The sequence below is a fragment of the Schistocerca serialis genome, chromosome 3 (genome assembly GCF_023864345.2).
Source record: "Schistocerca serialis cubense isolate TAMUIC-IGC-003099 chromosome 3, iqSchSeri2.2, whole genome shotgun sequence".
Lineage (NCBI taxonomy): Eukaryota > Metazoa > Arthropoda > Insecta > Orthoptera > Acrididae > Schistocerca > Schistocerca serialis.
This window is the reverse complement of record NC_064640.1, coordinates 600,336,648-600,362,791: the sequence shown is the minus strand read 5'-3', so window position 1 is coordinate 600,362,791 and position 26,144 is coordinate 600,336,648. Positions and strand designations below refer to the sequence as shown.

Sequence of the window (26,144 nt, the reverse complement as noted above, 5' to 3'; positions counted from 1 at the left end):
CTAGTTGTGGTACGAGGTACCCTCCGCCACGCACCGTATGGTGGATCGCGGAGTATGTATGTAGATGTAGAAATATGCACGTCTCTCTACCTCAGCAGTGAGATGACAGCAAATAGTGAAAGGCAAACTGGGCTATCTGGTTATCATGACACACCTCATTGGCTGCTACATCTGCCATTTCATTTCATTTAATACTCATTTGCCCTGGCATCCATCAAAAAGTCACCTCCTTTCCCAGCTTTTGTTAGTGGATATTCTGGACTACTTTATCTGCTGGGTGCAAGTGTTACAGAGAATAAAGGGCACTCCGAGAGCTGATACAGAGGAGGCATTTAGCAGCTGCAACACATTTCACCTGCTCCAGTGTCCTCTCAATTGTGTACAATTCTACAGCAAACATTATAAATTCTTGAGCACTCAGATCTTGATGACACGACAAGTGAAGACAGCCGAGCAACCAACAGAGTCCCCCTACTTTGTCTCACCTGTGAATACAGTTTAATAGTTGTGATGCTCATTTAAATGATGGAAAATTTGGTATTAAAAACAGACGCAGGAATGCAGCCTTTCCTGTACTGCACTAAATCTAAAATTAATCTGGGCCTCTGTAACAACCATGTTGGCAGTCATTTCCATCCCTTGATATGGGTCTGAACTTTCGCCATACCAGGTGACTCCAGCACATGCTTCACGCGGATCCCAAAAGGCCTTGTTGCTCATGGATAATTGGAAAAAAAGGTGTTCCATAGGTGGACGGGCAACAGGATGGAATGCCAGTGAACTTTAAGCAGCAACGAACTTATATGCCTGATGCACCACAAGGAGCTGCTGCTGGATGGTGAGTGGTCGTTCCCCAGCCTCAGCACAGAGACTGGGAATGGGGTTCATCCTGCATTCTAGCCAGATCCCCTCATGGTAGATAGTGTCAATGACCTCCAGTTCTCACTGATCCATACACTGTGCACCAACAGTCTAGCCGTAATCGTATGAGAGTCCTATAAGACTGGAACTGTCTGTTACCTAAGACAATGCCTACTAGAAGACAAGAGCAGTGTACTTTTGTGCCTACCAGAACTGCAATAAGCAAAACAGCACAGTTCAAAATTATGGAGGAAGACTTTCCAGCTCTCCAAAGACAGGTGGGGACATTACCATGATCACTGACTGACATCACTGTTGCTGCTGATATATGAGCTGCGGGAGAAGCACATGCTGTTCTTGTTGTTTCTGCATAGTTCCTGGTACTGCTGTTGCAGTGACAGTTGTTACTGTCAATATTCCAGAATTTTGGGATCTATAACACTGGCACTAGGTGTGAGTGTGTAACCAAAAGCATGATAGGGGAAGAACTCATCATCAGTATTCTGTCTGCTCCTGACATGGATGCATAATACATAACAAAGCCAAGTTTGTTGAAAGTAAAACACTGAATAAAAGCCAAGTACGAGAACAAGGAAGTCCAAGTGCAATGCAGGGTCGAATCCAACAAGCAGAATGGCATGATTGATAGCAGTTCATGCAATAGATGGTACTAGAACTGAATCACAGTTGCCTCCTGGACTTGTTGGTGTGAGTGGCTCAGCCCATGTGATATGCTACACCTTCCCCTAGAGGTGTTTGTCAACCACAATATGTAGTGCCTCTGAACTATTGTCAATATTGCCCATAGATGGGAATATTAAAACTGCACTCACTCTTCTTCTCTGTCTCACGCATGACTCACTCAGTTTCATGATCATTACCATTTCTGATCCACAGTTTCATCACTGCCACTGAGAGCCATCGGTTATCCCCTTTCATGCTCCCAACATTTTCCTACACCTTCTGTTCTCCATACCTTCCTCACTCTCTCCTGCCACACTCCTTCACTCTTCCTTCAAAACTGCCTGCCCTGATGATCATTTGTTAATGTCTATTATTGCCATGAAGATCAGCATTAGTTGTGTGTGTGTGTGTGTGTGTGTGTGTGTGTGTGTGTGTGTGTGTGTGTGTGTGTGAAGGGGGTAGGGGGGGGGGGGGTGAGTAGAAAGAGTGGAAGTTTGAAAGCTACAAGTGAGTAACTATGAGATGTATGCCCTATGTATCATCCATGATTTATCTGTATGGAGTTGTTGCTTGTCGTAAAAGTAGCTGTTTCCATTATTCCCGTATGTTCCACAATACTTTACTTTAACCAAAATTATTATAACAAGGTAAAGGAGTGGAAGAAGCATTTCATATACACTAACAAATGTAATTCAATCAATCACTTTCAGTTTGCTTTCACACTTACTGAGATGCAAACAACCTGTGGTTTCAAATATGCCAATATAGCTCAAACAACCCTATTAATGAAACACTACTCTACAAAGAAAGAAGAGTTTCTTGAGACTTTAGTTGAGTGTCATGCTTCAGAAGAGCAGGGCTCAAGCTAATTTCAACCCATTTCTGACAGCTTCTAAAGATTTATAATATTGGACACTTGTTATATTAGCTCCAGACCTTAAAACAGAAGAGCTATTATGCACAATAGTCTACATAAAGTTAATTGTCAAAGAGAACTGGTAATCAGACGCTACTATGTCCACCTACTTCAACAGCAAAGTAGTCAGTTGCTTTATCACAAGAATGCCTCTAATGAAGCATCTTTTCTTACTCTGATACCTTATGAAATGGGTATAGTCTTATTTACTTTTATATGATAACATTTAACACAACATAATTAGGCTTACCTGCACCAGGCAATATATTTATTACACCTGGAGGGATGCCTGCTTTAATAGACAGTTCTGCAAATTTCAGTGCTGTTAAAGGTGACACTTGTGCAGGTTTCATCACTACTGTATTACCAGCTGCTAAACAGGCTGCCATTTTCCAAGACAGCATCATAAGTGGATAATTCCATGGTGTTATCAAGCCACACACACTAAATTAAAAAAAAAAAGATGTTTATGTAGTTGAAACACTTTAATATTGTGAAGAAAAGACAAACACACAATTTTGAGAGTAAAATCTTAAATGGCTGATTGAAGTACTCAAAATTTCAAAAAGTCAGCAGAAAGTTAATTAACTGAACAGTGTTTTATTGAGATGCAGAAAATCACAAGGGCATAACAACAACAGGGAAATTTATGAATGTTATTACAGTAAACAATTTTCAGTTTTCATTAGTATTAATATCATTACTATGACTTCTATTATTAACATAATTTTAAAAATGAAGCAGTCTATGAAACTCACCCTATTGGCTCTTTGCGCGTGAATGTGAGATTTCTGTTTGGCCTTGCATGATTTATTGGGATTGTAGTTCCATGTATTTTATCACACCAACCAGCAAAATATCTCCAGGTTTCAATTGACATACCAACATGTGTTTTGAGAGCCAGAGTGTAAACTGCCCCAGAATCTATTGATTCAATTGTTGCAAGCTCCTCTTTGTGTTCTTCCATAAGATCTGCCAGCCTATCAAAGAAAGAAGAAAATCTAAGGTCATCTCCATTACTTACTTTGTAATTTACAGAGAGAGAGAGAGAGAGAGAGAGAGAGAGAGAGAGAGAGAGAGAGAGCGAGAGAGAGAGAGAGAGAGACTTTTCAACAAATAAATGTGTAGACTTGAAAATAAAGCACCAGTATCTTATAAGAACAAATGTTTAATAAAGAACTATAATGCCCTTGTAGAGCTACTAGTCATCCTTCGTGCACCTCCTAAGGTTGTGGATTGGGGAATGCCTCCCAGGTATGAATGGTAGCAAAGAAATGATGGTGGTGAGGTCATCAGAAATGGTGTGCAAGCTTGGATAGGACAGGAATGTGGAAGATAAGTGGTTTGCCATTTTCAAAGAAACCATCCCATCATCTGCATTAAGTGACTTCATGAAACCATGGAAAATCTGAATCTAGATGGGTGCACAGAAAACTGAATCCCAGTTCTACTGAATGCAAGACTATTGCAGTCAAAAATAACAACTTCCAGGTGAACAATGTGGTGTTATTTTGGAAATCTTAAAATTTTCAACATTTTACAATGTACCACTTCAATTCATAGTATGGGAAGTTCACATAAAGACAATATTACCCCCACAGTAACTCAATAGGGGACTCTAAAATTACATCTTGTAACACACATGCACTTAAGATTCTGGGAAGTACTAACATCTGAAGTAAAGACAAGTTGGAGTGATTTGGAATATTTCTTACATTGAAATTCAAAAAATTAATATTATTTTGTAATGTTAAATGTTAATTAGGTTCTAAAAACTGGATAGCAAATATAAGATTAATTACTCCTATAGCAAAATCATATCACAATTTTATATCAGTGCAAGAAACTAGACTTTAGATGAGAGTGTAACAAATACTAAATAATACAAAATTTTCAAACGAAATCTGTAGTGAGATCAATGGAAAAATTTCCTGTTTGACACTGCATTTTAAGTAAATAAAAACGAAGTAAATAATATAACATAATTTAAGCCAAAATTAGAGAAACTGCCTATTTCAAAAATGACACTTAGAAATTAAAATAATACACACTTACAAATGTAATGCACATATAAATGGGAAAAAACAAGAGAAATCAATAAAAACAAGGTCAACAATGGGATATGCTACAATCTGTTAAAATAGTGAATTTCATATGGATCACTACCTTTCTGAGGTTAATAATGTCTTTTTCCATACGTTTTCAAAAATAACATTGGAAAAATTGTTAAGATATGATGCAAACAGGGGGCTTAAGTGAAATGCCATAAAACTAAAAATAAGAAACTGAGACAAATAAAGTACCAAGTTGGGGGACAATGAGAAGTACAAATCCAGAAAGCTGGAAACAAAACATTAGGATCAGTTAAGAATAAAAGAAATGAAATGTGTCAGATTGTGACAGAAAATATCTAGGAAGAGAAGGAAATCCTTTGAACAAAATCTGGATTGATAGAGCTAACAAAGCACAGAAAAATCAAAAGATCTATTGAAAAATTAGGATGTTTAACAATACCATGTTATTTTGAGGAGAATTTATCACCAAAAGTCTTAAAATGATGGATGGAATTCGAAAGACTCATTAACAACAAAAGTCCAGAATGTTTCCAAATCATATATTGTTTGTTCTTTGGAAAGTTTAAATACAAACCAAAAAAAGTCCAAGAGAAGTATAAATAATAGCCATAATCCATCTACTTCATACAAAATGAGAAAAGCAAAGTGTTACCAATTATGGAAGGGTGTCAAACTTTCCATTCACATACAAAAGACCTTCATAGATTATCCTAAGCAATAATGAAATAATTTTAGATGAACAACTTGGAGAATATTAGGATTGCTTCACAAAGGGAATATAATGAGGAGAACAAACATGTAATTTGGAATCAATTATTTGCCATATAATTCTAAACTGCAAAACCAAACTATATCTAATTTGACTTCAACAGAGCATTTGACTCAATACACAGAGAATTATTAAATAAAATTATTAGCAAACATCTCTGAAATCCCCATAAACAGAGCATTTTAATTAAAATTTAGAATAAACATGTTGATTACTTGAAATAAAACAGATTTAATGGATAACCATGGCTCATCACCTTTACTACCTACTTCTGTAACCAAGATTGCTAATGTACACTTTATTCAGAGGTAAGCCTGTTGTAATCCTGGTGGTGGAAAATTTTCACTGCCAGTATGTAGCCAGCAAGAGGGGGAGAGGTTTGAAGTGAGTGCACATGACACACTTGATAGTGATCCACCCACTGGATGGACACATTAAGCCAGGCAGTCCCCCTGATGCTCTTAGAGAGGAGTGAGCTACGTGTCAGCACCAGGTTTCACACACTCCTCTCTCTCATCATTGTTGTCGTCATCATCATCATCATCCCATCATCATACAACACAATTTCCTTGTGCCTATATCCTGAATCACTGCAGGGTCGGCAATGTTAGGAACGGATTTGGCGGGGACAGTTTAAGGGATGGCCACATGCCCTTCCTGTCGCCTCTCATGAATAATGATAATGATGATGATGATGATGAAGAAGAAACAATGAGGACAACACAGACACCCAGTCCCTGGGCAGAGAAAATCCCTAACTCAACCAGGAATCGAACGCTGGACCCTGTGATCCAGAGGCGGCAGCAACAAACACACACACACACACACACACACACACACACACACACACACACACCTATACACTGCAAATACAAGTATGGCACAACTCTCACATACAATGAAGAGGCAAAAAAACTGGCATACCTGCTTAAAATATTGTGTAGGGCCCCACGGCCGTGCAGAAGTACCACAACATGATGTGGAATGGACTTGACTAATGTCTCAAGTAGCGCTGGAGGGAACTGACACCACGAATCCTGTAGGGCTGTCCATAAATCCGTAAGAGTATGAGGGGGTGGAGATATCTTCTGAACAGCATGTTGCAAGACATCCAGGATATGCCCAATAATTTTCATGTGTGGGGAGTTTGGTGGGCAGTGGAAGTGTTTAAACTCTGAAAAGTGTTCCTGGAGCCACTCTGTAGCATTTCTGGATGTGTGAGGTGTCGCATTTTCCTGCTGGAATTGCCTAAGTCCATCGGAATGCACAATGGACATAAATGGATTCAGGTGATCAGACAGGATGCTTACGTATGTGTCACCAGTCAAAGTTGTGTCTAGACGTATCAGGGGTCCCATATAACTCCAACTGCACATGCCCCACACCATTGCAGAGCCTCCACCAGCTTGAACAGTCTCCTGCTAACATGCAAGGTTCATCCATTCGTGAGGTTGTCTCTATACCCATACACATCCATCCGATACAATTTGGAATGCAACTAGTCTGACCAGGCAAAATGTTTCCAGTCTTCAACAGTCCAATGTCGGTGCTAACAGATCTAGGTGAGGTGTAAAGCTTTGTTTTGTGCAGTCATCAAGGGTACACGAGTGTGCCTTCGGTTCCAGAAGCCCACATCAATGACGTTTCATTGAATGGTTTGAACACTGACACTTGTTGATGCCCCAGCATTGAAATCTGCAGCAATTTGTGGAAGGGTTGCACTTCTGTCATGTTGAATGATTCTCTTCAGTCATTATTGCTCCTGTTCTTGCAGGATCTTTTTCCAGCCAGAGAGATGTCAGAAATTTGATGATACTCACAGTACACTTGTGACCTGGTCGTATGGCAAAATTCCCACTTCATCGCTACCTTGGAGATACTGTGTCCCATCACTCATGCACCTACTATAACAGTATGTTCAAACTCATTTAAATGTTGATAACCTGCTACTGTAGCAGCAGTAACTGATCAAACAACTGCACCAGACACTTGTCTTATGTAGGCATTGCCGAGCACAGTGTTGTATTCTGCCTGTTTACATATCTTTGTATTTGAATATGCATGCCTATACCCAGTTTTTTGGTGCTTCAGTGTGTCTGCAACAAAAGGGGCCATGATGTGCACTGGAAGAAAACCATTTCCGACTCAGCGACTGAACCTACCCCTTGGGGTCTCCCAGCCTACAATGCCATATGACTTGACTTTACTTTATCACATTTACTCTTCAGCTGGTGAATCTGGAACTCACAACTCCAAAATAACTTAATTAAACAACTAATTCTAAGAAGAAAATCAAATAAAAGTAAGGTATGTTACCTTATTTTTGTGAATTGTTTTTTTTTATGTTACTGTCAGAAAATCTTGCTGGAGTAAGGTTTCAACTAAATATTTTTGAAATAATAGCTAGCAAAACAAGAATCAGATTCTCAGATACAAACACATTCACGAAAAACATAAAGAATTTTTTAACCCAAATTCAAATAAGTAGAAGTAGAAAGAGGTAAAATACAAAAGGTCAGATTGTTCAAATACTTAGAAGTAATAACAGAAGAAAATTGGCTACAGAAGTTTTCAACAGATGAATGTATCAGACAAATGGAAGTAGTATGTGACTTAAGAAAGAATATTTACAATAATCGAACAATGGAAAATCCAGGATGGAATAATGATAGTATTATGAAAAGGACAGTTGTTACTAACCACATAGCCGAGATGGTGAGTTGCAAACAGGCACAACAAAAAGACCATCAAACAAAGCTTTCAGCCAAGTGTTTGCGTATTTACGTGTAAGCTGAATGAGTGAGAGAGTGAGAGAGAGAGAGAGAGAGAGAGAGAGAGAGAGAGAGAGAGAGTGTGTGTATCCTGATGAAGGCCTGTTTGGCCAAAAGCTTTGTTTGACAGTCTTTCTATTTTGCCTATCTACGATTCAGCATTTCTGCTATGTGGTGAGTAACAACTAACCTTTTCATGATATTGTCAATATTTGGAATAAGAAATGCATCTCTGACAACATGAAACTAAGTTGCTATAACACAGTGGTCAGAGCGGAATGTTGATTCATATGTCTATAAGAACAAATTGTCAGCTTGAAAAACAGGGCTTGAAAGAAGGAAAAATAATAATATGTTGCAAAATTAGAATTATCAAGGAAATCTTCTAGGATAACCATAAACAATAATAAATAATGACAAAGTGGAGGTTGATGTCCATTGAATATTGCCATAGACTGATATGAAATAAATATTCAAATATTTCTGGGATAATAAATCAACACCATGAATCAGAGAAGTCAAGAGGGAACTATTAACAAATAATTTTCAAGAATTATAAATAATGAAAATAAATTTCTTTAGAAGAAAAGATATTAAACACTGAACGACTCCAAGACAGGAAAACCTAGACAACAGGAGAAGTGTAGATGGAAGAAAAAGCATGACAACATACAGAGTGATTAAGAGGACATGAAAAGACCGGAAACAACAAAGAAACAAGGGAAACTGAAATGGGAAAAGAAATAAAGAGGGAAGTTTGAGGTTTAATGTAACATTTACAAGGTCAGAATAGATGATGGACAAGGTCAGATTAGGAAGGATGGAAAGGACTCACTTGTGCCCTTTCAAAGGAACCATCCCAGATTTTGCATTAAGCAATTTACATAAAGCACAAAAAACACAATTTGGAGGGCCAGACATGGATCTGAACTTGGGCCTCATGAATAGGACTCCAGTGCCTTAACCACCTTGATATGCCTTGCCTTAAGCATTAATAAGACCCAAGTTGCTCAGTAGGAAATTTAGGAGGACAAAATAATGAACTTCAAAATATTTATTAAGGTCTTTGACAGGTAATAAGAATAACATACACGGTTTCAAGACTTTGTAACTAAAAGCCTATGAAGCTGACCTTGCATAGAGTATTCGATGGGTCACAGGTGGAGGATAGTGAATGTTCCATCAGATACGGCAGACAACTGCGAATATAGAATAAGCAGTCCTAGACCAAGGCACAAAAAAGCCAAATCCACTTTGCATCTGTCCTGTAGCAAGAGGTAAAGTGGTCAGATCTGTTAACCAGTGGTGCAGCTGAAATTTATATTCTGGAACTAACCCTTCCAGCCTTAACACTCTGAGTTCACTCAATGAGTCTACTCAACCCTGCCTGATTCCAGGTACAATCAACATGGAGCATTTTGATAATCACAGTATTACTCCAGGTGGTCAATCTACTGTCAGTATTACTGGCGCAACGGGTCTTCTGGATTCTGGGGTGGTCAGATTAAAATGCAATGAAATTCAACAGAGGAAGTCAAGAGTCCTCAGGCCAACTTAGAACTAAAACAAATACATTTTTTGCAACACTTAACATAAAACACTTTTGGAAATAAGTAAACTCCATAAATTGGGAGATACATTAAAAGAACAGAAGATTCAATTCAAGTGATAAAAGGATGCTTAATAATACACCACACCTGGTAGTTGCTTTTGCAGACCCCAAAAATATTTTAAATTCAATAATGAAGACAAAACTCATTAATAATAGACTAATGAGAATTTCTCTTACATGTGCAAGTAAAGCATACACTTTAATTAATGCCCATATGCCAGTCAATGAGAATAACCGTACATAACCTGAAGAAGTTAATGAAGCTTGGGAAACGTTAGAAAGCATCAGATCGAAAACTCCCTCAAACCATGATTTTAACACTCAATTAGGTGAAGAGAAAATATGTACGGAAACGGTGGGTGGATTTCCTGTGCATAGATGGGCAAACCAAAATGGCCAAAGACTTGTTGAAACATGTAAAAATTTTAACCTTAAAACCATGTCAACACATTTTAAAAAGGTTGTAGAAAAATTTCCGCTACCAGTCACATTGTGACTGGTACTGGAAATTTTTCTACAACCTATAAAGGAACAGTCACAGAATTCAACAGCATCCACTATGGATAAAATTCATTTTAAAAAGAACCCTTTTAAACAAAAACTTTGGCGGGCACCCAATACATTTACCAGGGAATTGAAAATCAATCGTGTAGCAATTTCATACCCTAACTACAAAGAAATTTTAAATGTCCAAATTAGGAAAGGGGCTAATATTGATTCTGACCATTATTTATGGCTAATAAAAGTAAAATTTCAACCTAAAAACCTCTTCAAAACAAAAAATGTTATCTCAAAATCTGACTGCTGAAATAAACCCAACTCTAACAAGCAAACTTGACAAAAAAACAATCCAACAATTAGCAAAGCCTAAAAGAAAAGTTCATCGAAACAGCACAAAATTTAATTCTGCTTCAAAAGAAACAAAAACACCCTTGGTGGAATGTGGACTGTAAAACAGCTGTTAAGTCTAGGCATGAGGCATTCAAAAATTGGAATAGTAACAAAACTGAAAATAAGTACACCACCTTTTTAACTGTACAAAAAGAAACATCTAAATTAATCCAACAAACTAAAAGAAACTACACAAATTCCCAACTTTTAGGAATCAAAAAGAGACTTCCAAAAGAACAATGCAAGAAACTTTTATAAAACATTCAAAACAAAACTAACTGGTCACCAAGCTCAAAGTCTTTGCTTCAAAAATGAAAATGGCAGTTTGGCTCCTAACAACTGGGAAAATTGTAAGTACTTGCTAATTATTCTGAGAAACTATTAAACTGTCCAGAACCAGCAAACAAATTCCAACCACAGCAAACTAATAACACCAACCCTAAGTCTACAAACCTGACAAAATCAGAATAACTAAACAAATTAAGAGACTTAGAGAAACAACAAAGCATCCAGAGAAGATAGTATAATGGCAGTACTACTAAAAGCAGCTGGCCCTAACACTATAAAAGAGATCACTCAACTAATAGGGCATATATGGCTAACTGAGAAAATAGCTGAGGACTGGAAAACTGCCCTAATTTATCCATTGCATAAAAAAGGGGATGGAACCAATGCTAATAATTACCGAGGAATCTTTCTTCTCCTGGTCACATACCAAATTCTCTCACAGTGTTAACTTGACTGAGCCCGAGAACAGTTAGAACCTAAAATTGGTGAATACCAAGCATGCTTTAGACCAAACAGATCCTGTTCGGAACAAATTATTAATTTAAAACTAATCATTACACACCAAAGGATTTCTAGTAACAATATTGTATGTACATTTGAGGATTTTAAAAAGGCCTATGACTCAGTTCATTGTGAATCTCTTTTCCAAATTTTAAAGGAACAAGGGCTAGATAATAAAACTCTAATACTGATTAAGGAAATGTTAACCGACACTAGCTCTAAAGTTAAATTCATGGGAGAAATTTCTGAACCATTTTATGTAAAGACTGGTGTTAGACAGGGAGATGAACTCCCCTCATTACTGTTTAACTGTGTTTGGAAAAGATAATTACAGAACGGTGAGAGCAAAAGTCAAGTCAAAATATAGATCAATCAATCAAGTTAGGTAGAAGTAATATTAGAGCAGATTACCTCACCTTTGCAGATGATCTGGCAGTTTTAACTAGGGTTATTACCACAACTCAGAAACAAATTTAAATTCTTGAAGTAGCTGCGGAAAAAGTAGGACTACAAAGATCATTTGAAAAAATGGAATATACAACATACAACAAACAAGCACTAAAGTTTTTGAACACGAAATATGGAAAAATAAAAAGGTTTTCTCAATTTAATTACTTGGGGAAAATCATAGAAGAAAACGGCCTGGAAAAAGCTGCAATTGAAGTTCGCTGTCAAAAAATAGCAACTCTATTCAGATTAACACAAAATATTATAATAAAAAATCACTTTCTAAGTTCAGTAAACTTAGGCATTACAGCACTGTAATCAAACCTAAATGTCTTTATCAAGCAGAAACTTTAATTTTAAATAGAAAGAGGGATATTGAAGAAATTCAAAAGAAGGAAAGAAAGATTATTGGGAAAATATTAGGCCTCAAAAGCACTGATGGAGAAACTTATAGGCTGAGAAGTAATAAGAAAATAAATGAATACACAGACATACGTGGTGACATGAAAAAATTAATATTTAAATTTTATGTGCACATTAAAAGAACGGTACCCACTAGGTTGACAGAACAAATAGTGGGATTCCATGAAAACAGAAATAAGGCCAAAACTGAGCCAATTAAATGGATCGCTGCAGTTAAGGAGGATCCTAAAGTAGCTGGTATAACTCAGGCAGATGTTACAGATAGAAAAACATTCAGACAAAAGATATTTGACTGAGAAGTTCGTCAGAGGGAAATTAGAAAATAAACTGGAACACCATGGTCTGATGAAGGAAAGAGATTTCATTCTGAAAGGGTGAAACAAATCTGGACACAAAGGAAGGCCAACCATCAAAAGCAACATTGACTAACTAATTGGGCCCATATGTGAATAATAATAATAATAATAATAATAATAACATACACAGATGATTGTTTTCTTAACTCGTTGAAAAGATCAACAACACTGTTAAAGTGACAAATTAAATTATGCATTTACATGTCAGTTGTGAGTTCTTATTCAGTAAGGCCTTGGCGCAATGTAATCAGGTCTTTTGATTCGAATACTTTTTTGGGTAGGATCAGAGATCATAATATCTAAAACAGATGACTCGGACACTCAGCTGAATTTTTAGAGAGTGAATTGTGCCACAAAATGTAGTGATGTTTACAGTTTGCGAGTCTTAAAATTTAGAAGCTACTAACAAGTAATGCTCTCAAAAACAATGTAAGAACTTCACAAAGTGATTTTAGAAGACCAAAAAAATTAAAAAGCCTACTGAAAATGTTGGGGCCCTATTTTTACCCCAAAAAAATCTGTTGCCACTTCATTAGTAACACCCACAGAATAAAAAATGCACGGAATAAAAATACATACACCTGGAAAGAAAGTGTCAAGTATGGATTTGTTCAGCCTCAACAAATATGTGGCAAAATTACATCACAGCATTCATGTTTGAGATAAAATTTGGAAAAAAATGGCTCTCTTGATGTAGAACACAAAATCACGTTATCGATTTCAACATAATAGTTTCAGCATTGCAATACCATTAGTTTACAAAAGACTGGATACATACCTATACAGCAAAATTCCTCTATCCCGTGCGTTCATTTTGGACCACTCTCCTGCAAATGCATTTTTTGCTGCTTCAACTGCTTTATCTACATCCAATTTTGAAGCGCACTGAACCTAGTAATGAAGAAAATATATGTATAATGTATTCCTTGCAGGTTCCAAGGTAAGATTTCAGTAATTAATACATAACTACATAATTAAATTATATTATAAAAATGATTATGCGGTATACAGTAGGCAACCACAATCTTCATAACATTCTACTCATTAATTCTGAATCCCCTCTACAATAGTTGCTAATCTCATTCTACAATTGTGTTTATTCTGTTTCAAGATTTTTTTACAGTTTATCTAGCTATGTAATGTAAAATGTAATACACCACGAAAAACATCCAACAGTAACTATAAAATTCAGCACACAAAAGAAGACTGTGTTGCTTCTTATGCAAAATAAAAGGAGATGCAACATAAGCAAAACGAAAATGATGTTTTAAAAATGCATGGACATTCCTCATGGAGGATGAATGAAAATAACTGACAAGGGTTTTTAAAAACAGAATTTCACCAGAGACTGTTTGTGCTTTCTCATGATCATCATACAAAATTATGTCCACACTGATAGGTAGGTGGTCTCCTCGATTATGTGAACTGTGGTTTTCAATTGTCTCCATCAGCACTCACACATACAGTAACTTTTTCAGAACTTTGTACAAAACTTGTTGTATGTATTCAATACGTTTCATTGAAAATGAGTTACAGTTGATAGAAATTATTGAAATTACTTCACAGTTACCAGCAACTATCAACTTATTAATTTACTCTCAGTATAAATGCCCAATTTTTTCCTTAAGACATTTTCAAGTATATCTGTTAATGTAATTATAAATACATTGTAGTATGTCAGTTGATCAATTAATAACTGCTACATCAACTCAGGAAGTAGTGCTGAGTTTGAATGAAAAAATAGCAGTTCTTGGAAATAGCTTAAGGCAAAAATTATACATTTGTACAAAGGATAAAACAAGTAGTTGACAGTTGCAGAGGGTTATGAAGTAATTTCAATAATGTTTTATTTATTCTTTTACAACTGTTTGACTGAACTTAAAATATTCCCAGACAGTCACATACAACTTGTCATAGCTATTCATTTTAGTTTTTACACAATTACTGAGTTGTTTTACCCAACAGTCAGTCTAGTTTACATCAAGGTCACAAAAGCCATGGGATACCTCCTAGTATCGTGTTGGACCTCCTCCTGCCTGATATGACATGGACTCAACAAGTCACTGGAAGTCCTCTGTGAAAATATTGAGTCACACAGCTTCTACAGCAATCAATAGTTGTGAAAGTGTTGCCAGTGCAGGATTTTGTGCATGAACTGATCTCTCTATTATGTTCCATGAATGTTCAATGGAATTCATGTTGGATGATCTGGGTGGCCAAGTGATTGGCTCTAACTGTGCAGCAAGTTCTTCAAACCAATTGCAAACAATTGTGGACTTGTGCCATGGCACATTATCATCCATAAAAATCCTACTGTTGTTTGGAAACATGAAGTCCGTGAATGGCTGCAAATGGTCTCTAAGTGGCCCAATATAATCATTTCCAGTCAATGATTGGTTCAGTTGGTCCACAGGACCCAGTCTATTACATGTAAAACATAGCCCACATCATTATGGCGCCATCACCAGCTTGCACAGTGCCTTGTTGATGAACTGAGTCCACGGCTTCATGGTGTCTGTGTCACACTCGAACCCTATCATTAACTCTTACCAAATGAGATCAGGACTCATATGACCACGTCAAGGCTTTCCAGTCATCTATAGTCCAACAGACATGGTCACAAGCCCAGGAGAGAGGTGACGTGCTATTACCAAAGGCACTCGCATCGGTCGTCTGTTGCCATAACCCATTAATTCCAGATTTCACTGCACTGTCCTAACGGATAAATTCGTCATACATCCCACAATGATTTCTGTGCTTATTTCATCCAGTGTTTCTTGTCTGCTAGCACTGATAATGCTACGCAAACATCACTGCTCTTGGTCATTAAGTGAAGGTCGCTGGCCAATGTGTTGTCTGTGATGAGAGGCAATACCTGAAATAAGGTATTCTCAGCACACTCTTGACATTGTAGGTCTCAGAATATTGAATTCACTAATGATTTCCAAAATGGAACGTTCCATGCATCTAGCTACAACTATAATTCCACACTGAAAGTCTTAATACCCGTAATGTGGTCATAATCACATCTGAAACCTTTTCACGTGAATCACCCTAGCACAAATGACAGCTTTGCCAATGCATTGTCTTTTTATGCCTCATGTACATGATACTACCACTACCTGTACATGTGCATATCTCTATCCCATGACTTTTGTCATCTCAGTGTACAGTCTATGTACACAGCTACTTCACCTCTCTCTCAATTTCTCCAACAAGATTAACACCTATTCAGTTCCTGTAATTTTAAAATAATGTTCCAACAAACATTACACACCCACAGATATTCCAAATGACTTGCCACATTCTTGTACAAAGGTCTTTTAATAAGTAATGCCCAACAGTTTTTGTCTCAGAATATATTTATTCTTAAGAATTAGAATTTAGTGACAATATAAATCAACATTTCTTCTACATTTACTAGTTTTCTACCAAGTCTCCATCACGTTCTGTGGCCAGTGATGTATATGAGCATGTATACCCTACTGGTAATAGCTCTTGTTCTGTGCTTGCAGCCATGTTTTCACTGCATGAATTATGCTCTCATCGCCTTCAAAATGTCCCCTATACAGAGAATCCTTAAGTGGTCCAAACAGATGGAAGTCGGAGAGCACGAGGTGTGTGCTATATGGTGGATGAACAATGATGCCCAACCCACTTTAATTATGTGTTCATGGTTTCTGAAATTTGATTACAGGCACCCACTGTCATGTTGAAGCACGGTTGCTTTTGGATTCTTGTCAGACCAAACCCATCAGAAACAGTTTTTCGAGTTTGTTCAGGGTCTTCATATATGCACCTAAATTATTAGTTGAACATTTGTGTAAAACATTCATGAGAATGACACCATCACTACCCTAGAAGACTTCATGACTGTCAGCAGAGCGAGCTGTCATGAACTTCTTCTTTTTGGGCGATTTTGGGTGGTGACTGCCTTTTAGTTTCTGGCTCAAAGTGATGCACAAAGTTTTCACCAGCGACTGCTAGATCTCTCCAGTGGGCTCAAACAGCCCCAATAGTTCAGTTGAAATGGCTTTTCTTTGAATCTCATGGTCTGTTTCAACATTTGTGGAACCCATCTTGAGCACATTTTTGAATACCCAGGAGTCTCAATCATTGCACAGTAACTTCCAATGCTTACTGATAGCTGTGGAATCAATTGTCAAGTTTTAATGCATTGATCTGCACGAATGACATCCTTGAGATTCACCATCTTGGGAGCAACGGCTGTGACAGGACATCCTAAATGTGTCATTCATCTCTCCATTACTCACTGTTGGTTTTGGTGTAGTGATAGACCAGGTGCATGTTGCATAAATGATAGTGCATGCTATTTAGGTTGGGAAGGAATGAAGGAAGGAATATAGGGTTTAACGTCCCATCAACAATGGGATAATTACAGATGAAGCACCAGCTTAGATTGTTTCGAGGATGGGAAGGAAATAAGCTATATCCTTTCAAAGGAACTATCCTGGAATTTGCCCAGAGCAATCTAGGCAAATCACAGAAAACCTAAATCAAGGTGGACAGGCATCGATTTGAACTGTTTTCCTCCTGAACGCAAATCCAGTCTGTTAACCACTGTGCCACCTCATTCAGTATTTCGGTTTTTTTACTAATCTATTTAACCTCAGTCTTCATTTCAAACAGCCCCTTGATTAAATTGAGATCGGGGGATGCTGAGAGTGCTCCTGCCTTGCTCTGTACTATCTACAATCATGGTCACGTCCAACTCTGCACTAATTTGTGATAGATAATTTCCTATTGCTTATATGGTGGTTCCCAACCGAAATACTGAATGAGGTGGCACAGTGGTTAACAGACTGGATTTGCGTTCAGGAGGAAAACAGTTCAAATCGATGCCTGTCCACCTTGATTTAGGTTTTCTGTGATTTGCCTAGATTGCTCTGGGCAAATTCCAGGATAGTTCCTTTGAAAGGATATAGCTTATTTCCTTCCCATCCTTGAAACAATCTAAGCTGGTGCTTCATCTGTAATTATCCCATTGTTGATGGGACGTTAAACCCTATATTCCTTCCTTCATTCCTTCCCAACCTAAATAGCATGCACTATCATTTATGCAACATGCACCTGGTCTATCACTACACCAAAACCAACAGTGAGTAATGGAGAGATGAATGACACATTTAGGATGTCCTGTCACAGCCGTTGCTCCCAAGATGGTGAATCTCAAGGATGTCATTCATGCAGATCAATGCAGAGTAAAAAATTCACAAAACAGTTGGGCAACATATGAACACCAGAGAAATAGCAGAATACTTCATGGAATATCTGTGAAAAATCAAAAGTGCCATTGCAACATGACAATAGAGGATAAAATATAGTGGCATGTGTCAACTATGTCAAATATACAGAATGCCAATATCTCACGTCCAAAATTTGGTAGAAACAGGAAAATTAATTCCAAGGCAGTCTTACTACACCCCGATGCAGATATCTGCATGAAAGGTATTGTGAATGCAGTAAATTGCTGATCATGCAGCAGGTGCTAGACCCAGATGTTAAGGTGTGGTTTGAAGTGTTGATATGTGAAGACTTCTGAATGATGGCTTTAATGTCAAGTTCCTGGTGACACATTATGGTCAAGAAGAGCAAATGGTCACTAGGATAATGATACAACTGCGAGTAGTGCACCCATCAGAACGCCAGGGAGAAAAACCTAAAGCTGTGAGGTGGTAGGGGCCCCCTGTGGAAGAGAACACCGCATCAAACAGTAGCCGAGCTAAACACAGCTGACAGGTTACTTTGTTGCCCTTGTGTTATTCATGTCCGCTGTCTATGTAAACAATGAAGTGGAAAGTGGAAACCTTCACCACAATGATGTCAACAAGCCAATAGCAAAGAGAAATCTGAATCGCAACCAGTGGCAAAGCTCACGTGTCAGGCAACATTGATATCCAATAGTTTGTAGTTCAGCAATGACAGTAACTGACAATACCAGACTTGAGTACAAAACTGATTGACCATTCACTGGGTGGCTGTATTTATATCGGCCACTAGGAATACTATCGGCTGGCATATTCACATGGAGAGATGAGTGGCACGCTCATGTTGCAAACACAGCACTGTGGCAAGACTATGGCCTCTAACTGCCATCTAGGTCCATTACCTCCAGCGGGCATTCAATTTCTGTGAAGTCAAATATCAAATTGCCTGCCTGCCCCCCCCCCCTCCCCCTCCCCCCTACAAAAAAAATAAAAATTTAAAAAAAATAGGCCCATATGCGCGGAAACACCCCGAAGGGTGCCACGGAGGGAGGAATGGAGGTAACAGCACAGTCCCAATCATTTCGACTGCTGGCTGCAGAAAGCATGGGTGTTTGGTGGCACCCATTCGGGCATCATTGGCTATGGGTGTGCCATGGGGTTCCACAGATCCACAGGTGTTCAAGGCTCAATATTCCTGTAGGATCAGCCCCACATAGCCACACCACCACGTGCGTAACACTGGGAGGGACAGGTGGGGCTCTGAAGGTGGCAGTGTCAGAAGATGAACCAGGGTGCACAGTTACCACCTGGGGAGGAGCTCAGCTGCGCTATGATTGTCAACTGGCGCTGTTTGATAAGTGCTCAATAGCAGGGTGAAGGCTGAAATAGTTGCTGAGGATTCAACAGCTTTTTTCAGTTGCTGCTTAAGCATCTGAATGAGACGTTCCACTTCACCATTGGAGGAAGGATCGAACGGAAGGCTGCAAATATGTTTTATGCCATTGACCTCACAGATATCTTTGATGGCAGATGCAGTGAATTGTGGCCAATTATTGGTGAAAAATGTATGAGGCAACCCTTCTATGGCCAAAACATGAGGCAAGGCAATGAGGGTGGCATCAATCCTGACAGATGTCATGTGTACAACATGGATGCTTTGAGTAAGCATCCAATATGAGCAACAACATTGATCCCAAAACCGAGCCTGCTGAATCAAGATGGATGCAGTCCAAAGGAGGTGGGGTGAAGGTGAGGGTGTGAAAGATTACAGGGGCGCTGCCTGGTGTCATACGCATGCTCTGCAACTGTTGACCATCGCTTTAATGTCGATGTTGCTCCCCAGTCATTACACATGTCAGCAAGCTAGCACCTTAATGTGGAATATCACCCAATGTTTCTGGTGCAGCAAGCTCAACACTTGTTGATGCAAGTCTACCAGGTTGACCAACTGATGTGTGTCTGCCTCAGTGACCAAAAGAATGACATCATTGACAATCAGTAGTGTAAGAAATATGTTTTCAGGAGTTGAACTCATTCACCGATAATGTGAGTGAGGTTAATTGCCCAGCCATGGGTCTCACAGTAGAGGACCTGCAGCAACGTTTTGTCCAAGCGCGTGGTGGCAGCAACACATGCAGCCATAGTGAGGAAACTGTCTGCCATATGTTGCCACTTGGTTTCGATGTGGGTGCAGAGGATCCACTGTTGGTTGAAATCTGGGTCTGGGCCAATGGGTAGACACAACAAAGCAGTGAAATTGGAATGCTGTGCCGTGGACTTGTACCAGATAGTATAACTGTATGCAATCAGGAACAATACACAGTGCCAGAGGCATTGGACTGTTTGTTCCAAAAGCCTGGACTGCAACCCAAATAATGCAACCAATGGCTTGTGATCTGTAATAGGGGGAACCATGTCCCAAAAAGATAGACACAAAATTTTTTAATTGCAAACACTACTGCCAATGCCTCTTTTTTTATGGGAATAGTTTCACTGTGCATGGGTCAATGTCTTTGACGAGTATGCTATAGGCTGTTCAGAGGCACCCCCATGCCTGTGTGCCAAGACTGCACCGATGCTATAGACAGATGCATAGGCTGCCACAACCAACAGGTGACTGGGAGAAAATGGCATGAGGCAATGGGTGCATTTCAGCATGATTTTCAATTGAGTAAAGGCCCAGTTGCAGGCAGGTGTCCTGTTGTAAGGCGCACCCTTTTTATGCAGTTGACCGAGTGGCTGCATAATGTGGGCTGCTCAGGGTATGAACTCTGAATAATAGTCAATTTTGTCCAAAAACACATACAATTCGGGTGAGTTCATTGGGCAGGGTAAGGAGCCTATCACAGCAACATTAGGATCAGTTGGCCCAATTCCCTCTTTGGTGAGTCAGTGCACCAAATACTCCACCTCTGGCCGAAAAAACCTATACTTCTCTAAACAACAATGCAGGCCTGCACCCCGGCAGGGCCATAAAAAGGATATGGAGATTTTGCAAATGTTCCTGGAGGAGAGTCCTGTGACAATGAGATCATCCATCTAATTCACACAAGCCAGAATATGCTGTAAACTGTTCCAAAAACCTTTGGAAAATCGCATGGGCTGAAGCAGTGGCAAAGTAACTTGTACTTGTACAAATTAAATGTGTATTAATGACAATGATGTTCTGCAATTTCTCATCTATGGATAAGTGGTGGTAAGCAGCAGCAGCAAGGTTGATCTAGTAGTAGTAGTATCACCCTTGAGCAAGTTGTCAGGAGGTCCTCCAGCTGGGGATAGGATAATTTTCCACCTGCGATTGAGCATTGATTGTTGCCTTGAAATCGCCACACAATCTGAGAGAACCATTGGGTTTTCTGATGATGACTAGAGGAGTGGCCCAAGCACTAGATTTCACCAGATCAATTACCCCAGCAGCCTGGAGACAATCAAGCTCCTGCTTCACATCAGCATGTAAAATAACCAGAATTGGTCTGGCATGGCAAAAACAAGGCATGCCATATAGGCTGAAGGGTGATGAATGCTTGAAAGTCTGAGGCACACCCCAGATCTAGCTGAAATAGAGATGCAAATGCAGTGCAGAGATCATCCAGTTCTTGGAAAGAAACTGCAGCTCATATCACCTTACACAAATGAAATGACTATTTCTGAGAGTTTACTGGTCTCATACAGATAAGATTTTATGTATATACACTTAACCACTGTGCCAAGATGGCGTAGTGGCTAGTGCACATGCAGGAGACTCTGATTCGATTCCTGGCCTCGGTGCAGATTTCCACTTCCTGGTTCAGTCTATATAAACAAAATCATATGAACTTGACATCCGAAATAGAAACCCCAACAATGTAATGGTGTTGAGGCCAAAAATGTTGGTAGCAGATGAGAGGTCAACCACAAACAATGTGGTGAGTTGCATAATGCTTTTGTAGGCCGCAGTGACTGAGAACTGGCACAAAGAGTAACAGAACCACCATGTAGGCACAAAATGGTGCAAGGGTGCAGACAACTCAGGTGAGCCCAGCTGTGGCTATGCCATCTGATTTATCAAATAAATGATGGCCCTCGTGTCCACGATGCCTTGAGGGACCACCAACTGCAGTGCACGTATGATGTCCTGTTGCACTAGCGGGGTGGGACGGGAGTGGGTTGCGCGACTCCGACACATTGAGTAGAGAGGTCCCTCTTTGCCACAGCACAACCCAGGACCCCAGCAATCCAGACAGTCTGCTCGCGAGTGAGCAGAAAAACACTGCAGGCCTGAACGAAGCAGTCACTGTGACTGTCAACGAGGGGCAATTGGCAGCTCTGACACCACAAAGACGTCAGATGATGATGAATCACAACATTGCTGCAACCTGGGGGTCACTCTACTCTTGCAGTGTGGGGAAGGAATGCACGGTGGCACATTTATCGCCACAACTTGTGGCCTTGCCATATGTCATTTGTTAGCAGCCTGTCCAACCTTGAACAAGTGTGTGATGCACAAGATGTCCTCCAATGCTGGGTTATTCAGTTTCGATGCTGGTACACGGACCTCAGAATCATGTGCCAATCACTGTATCATCAATCAAGAAGTCTGCATACAAAGCCTTGCAGCCTTGACTGGCGCACGAGAAATAGCATTTGCAGCTGAGACCCTACAAGTTAGTGACCCAGGAGTGGTACGATTGTCCAGGCTGTTTATGGTATTGCCGAAACTCTAGTCCGGTGGTAACCACAGCTGGAGGCAAACATATGATATCTCTGTGAATAATAATTGGGCAATAGAGAACATATCTCCTGAAAGGAGAGCACAGTGGGATCAGACAGAAGCACAAATATGCGGAGCAGAAAAAATGTTTCTGGCGACACATGACACAGAAATAATGATCACCACAATGAATCATCTGTGACTTGAAATGTTTCAGTTGATGTGAATATGTGTCCCAGTCCTCTGTAGCATCATTGAAAGGTGGAAACTAAGAAGGACAAAATGGGAGCCTTGACTGCTGGGGGTGCTGAGGCCTTGAGCAAAGTGGCTTAATGCACACAGAGTTTGTCCACCTCAAGCTGAAATGACTTTTTGTGAAACGTCTGTCTGAAGTTGCTGCTGTTGCATTAGCTGCTGCTGTTACTCCAGCAGGCAAATCAATTTCACATCCATGCTAGCAAACAACTTACTTTTTTTCTTGGCACCAGCACTATATCCGTGAATAGCCAGATATTGGCACACACATCAGAACCTAAGATACAAACAGCTGAAGTTGGAAGGGCCACCTGCAGAAGAGAACACAGAACCAAGAGGTAGCTGTGTTAAACACAGCTGACTGATGGAAAACAGGGCACAGACAAGGTGTAAATAATGAGGTGCAAAGTGGAAACTTCACCATAATGATGCCAACAGGCCAAGAGCAAAGAGAGAGACAATCCGAACTGCAACCAGAGAGAAAGACCAAGAGCCAAGTGAGGTTGTTATCCTATAGTCCGTAATACAGTAATGATAGTAACCGACAATATCAGACGCGATAACAGAATTGACTGACTGCTGAATTTATATTCACTGCAAGGAACACTACTGACCAGCGTATTCACATCGCAAGATGAGTGGCGTGCTCACACAGTCAGTGCATTGCTGTGGAGAATGTGCCATCTAATGGTTATCTAGGTATGTTACCTCTAGCAGGCATTCAGCTTGCATGGAGCCAGATACCAGATATGATGATTTTCCATGGGCATTATGTTCAGTAATCATGACAGACAATGCCAATGTATACCATTAACCTTGATATTACGGCACAACTGCTAGACAACCCCATGGGGGAAGCTCAACGGTGTGGGGCCATAGCAACATACTTCTTTGTGCACAGACAGCATTCACCGACAAACACCAGTCCTTTCTACAATGACTCAATCAAAGTTTGGAGGGATAACAGGACAGGCATTGCAGAAGAATGGGGTGGCACAAATGTGAGGCCACCACTGTTCATGAGGAAATGAAGAGATGGGCTCATAGGGAAAATATGTGGTGCTGTGGCCGGGAGCAAAGATACAGTGATTGGAAAGAAAGAAGTGGAGGGTGAGACCACAGCCCACAATATATAGGTACCCCACAATGCAATAGCAAGCATCAGGAGAAAAACAACAATCAGGTTGAAGGACTGATGTTGCTGAAAGTGGAAAAACACTTCAGCAAAGCATCTACATGTATGTCACAATGATTACGACATCAGGACTCCAGCTTCAAGCTAGCTTTTAGACACATTAAGAATTTGTGTTACTGGTAATCAATGCTGCAAGGAGATATTGATCATCAGGTAAAAGACCTCACTTCGAATGAGAGACAGACTCCAATGTGTTCCCAAATAAAAATATTCATCATAAGGAAACAGTTTTCTGTTTGTGTAGACTGTTTCACAACTGAAGATCATTTCCAAAGAATTATGTGAGGAACTGGTAAAAGGAGGAATCACACTACATGAATTACTGGTAATAAACATGGTAGTCACACCTATGTTGGGTATGCACTGAATTAAAATAGGTAAAAAGATGCTAATCATGCTTTGCGATAAGAGAAGTCAGATTCACGGGAATGCACTGGTCATCAGTGGACTGACCCTCCATTTTAGAACAAGCTGCAATATCTCAGCAGAGACAGCTCCAACAATCAACTGTACCAGAAGCTAAGTCAGAAAACATAAAAAGATGTGATTGTGTGAGGAAAATACACAGTGAGAACACATTATAGGCATGATAGGAATAAACCCATAGAGCAAAGTGACAGCCGAAGGGAGTAGCTTCGATGGGCCACAGGAATCCTCGAATGAATTGCAGTTAAGCTATCTAGAGTAGTCAGAGGACTCATCAGAGGAGCAAATGGTGATATTAGTGCATAAGGTGTGTGATAAGAAGAAAATATATATAGATGACGAAAGCGTGGAGGCCTCCTTAGAAGGAGAGTGCCTTGTGAAAATCCTGTTGAGATTCATGGTCAGGTGCAATGAACAGAAAATGCTTCTGTTAACACAGAACTCACCCAAACAAATAACAAAGAGCATTACTGTGACACTGGTGGGTGTGAGACTGCATCCATATGACTGGGAGCAGACAAGCTGACTTTAAATCAGATAGTACATTTCTAGAAGTACAAGGGCACAAGGAACTAGAATCTCCTCTGAGGTCTGCAATACATGCGAAAGCCAATGCAATACATGCGAAAGCCAATATGACCAAAAGGAAATTTGAAGGAATTAAGCAGCCAGTTTCTAATGAGTAAGCAAGTTCATTAGAACAAAAAAATTACAAGGTAACACCAGTATAATACTGTGGCATAGGGAGAAGGGGAGCTCCCAGAAGAAAGTGACTTTAACTGCTTCAAAATAGCAGGCTAAAACCGAATCACTGTCAGTTATTTTAGGTCTGGGAGATCCCACTGGTGCAACAGCAATAGTGACGGTAGGCCTGACCTCCACATCGCATAATACACACATAAAAAAAAGTTTTGCATTACCTTGGTTCAGAGCGTTCTGGAACCTGTACAGAAAATTGGAATAGCGATTAACATAAACATCATTTCCGCCCTTTTTATTGCTCATGAAAACCACACATTGCATGTTGTACCACCACACAGTGAGACCTTCAGAGGTGGTGGTCCAGATTACTTTACACACCGATACCTCTGATACCCAGTTGCATGTCCTCTTGCATTGACGCATGCCTGTATTTGTCATGGCATACTATCCACATGTTCATCAAGGCATTGTTGGTCCAGATTGTCCCATTCCTCAATGGCGATTGAGCGTAGATCCTCAGAGTGGTTGGTAGGTCACCTAGTCAATAAACAGCACTTTTCAATCTACTCTAGGCATGTTTGAAAGGGTTCATGCCTGGAGAACACCCTGGCCACTCTAGTCGAGCGATGTCGTTAACCTGAAGGAAGTCATTCACAAGATGTGCATGACTGGTGCACGAATTGTCATCCATGAAGATGAATGCCTCGCCAATATGCTGCCAATATGGTTTTACTATTGGTCAGAGGATGGCAGTCACGTATCGTACAGCCATTACGGCGCCTTCCATGAGTACCAGCGGTGTATGTCGACACCATATAATGCCACCCCAAAACAGCAGGGAACCTTCACCTTGCTGCACTCGTTGGACAGAGTGCCTAGGCATTCAGCCTGACTGGGTTGCCTCCAAACACGTCTCCGATGACTGTCTGCTTGAAGGCATACGTGACACTCATCAGTGAAGAAAACGTGATGCCAATCCTGAGCTGTCCATTCGGCATATTGTTGAGTCCATCTGTACCACACTGCATGGTGTCATGGTTGCAAACGTGGACCT

The 26,144-nt window shown here is 39.8% G+C and overlaps 1 protein-coding gene across 1 annotated transcript in view; it reads right to left on the bottom strand.

Moving 5' to 3' along the window:
• The window catches only part of LOC126470481 (cytosolic 10-formyltetrahydrofolate dehydrogenase), a 159,570-nt gene that overhangs the window by 34,404 nt on the left and 99,022 nt on the right, over window positions 1-26,144 (bottom strand). Inside the window, exons 9-11 of the mRNA XM_050098351.1 lie at window positions 13,373-13,485; window positions 3,220-3,441; window positions 2,712-2,905 (exon numbers count right to left, since the gene is read on the bottom strand). Coding sequence (XP_049954308.1) covers window positions 2,712-2,905; window positions 3,220-3,441; window positions 13,373-13,485 — 529 coding nt within the window. The remainder of the gene's footprint in view (window positions 1-2,711; window positions 2,906-3,219; window positions 3,442-13,372; window positions 13,486-26,144) is intronic.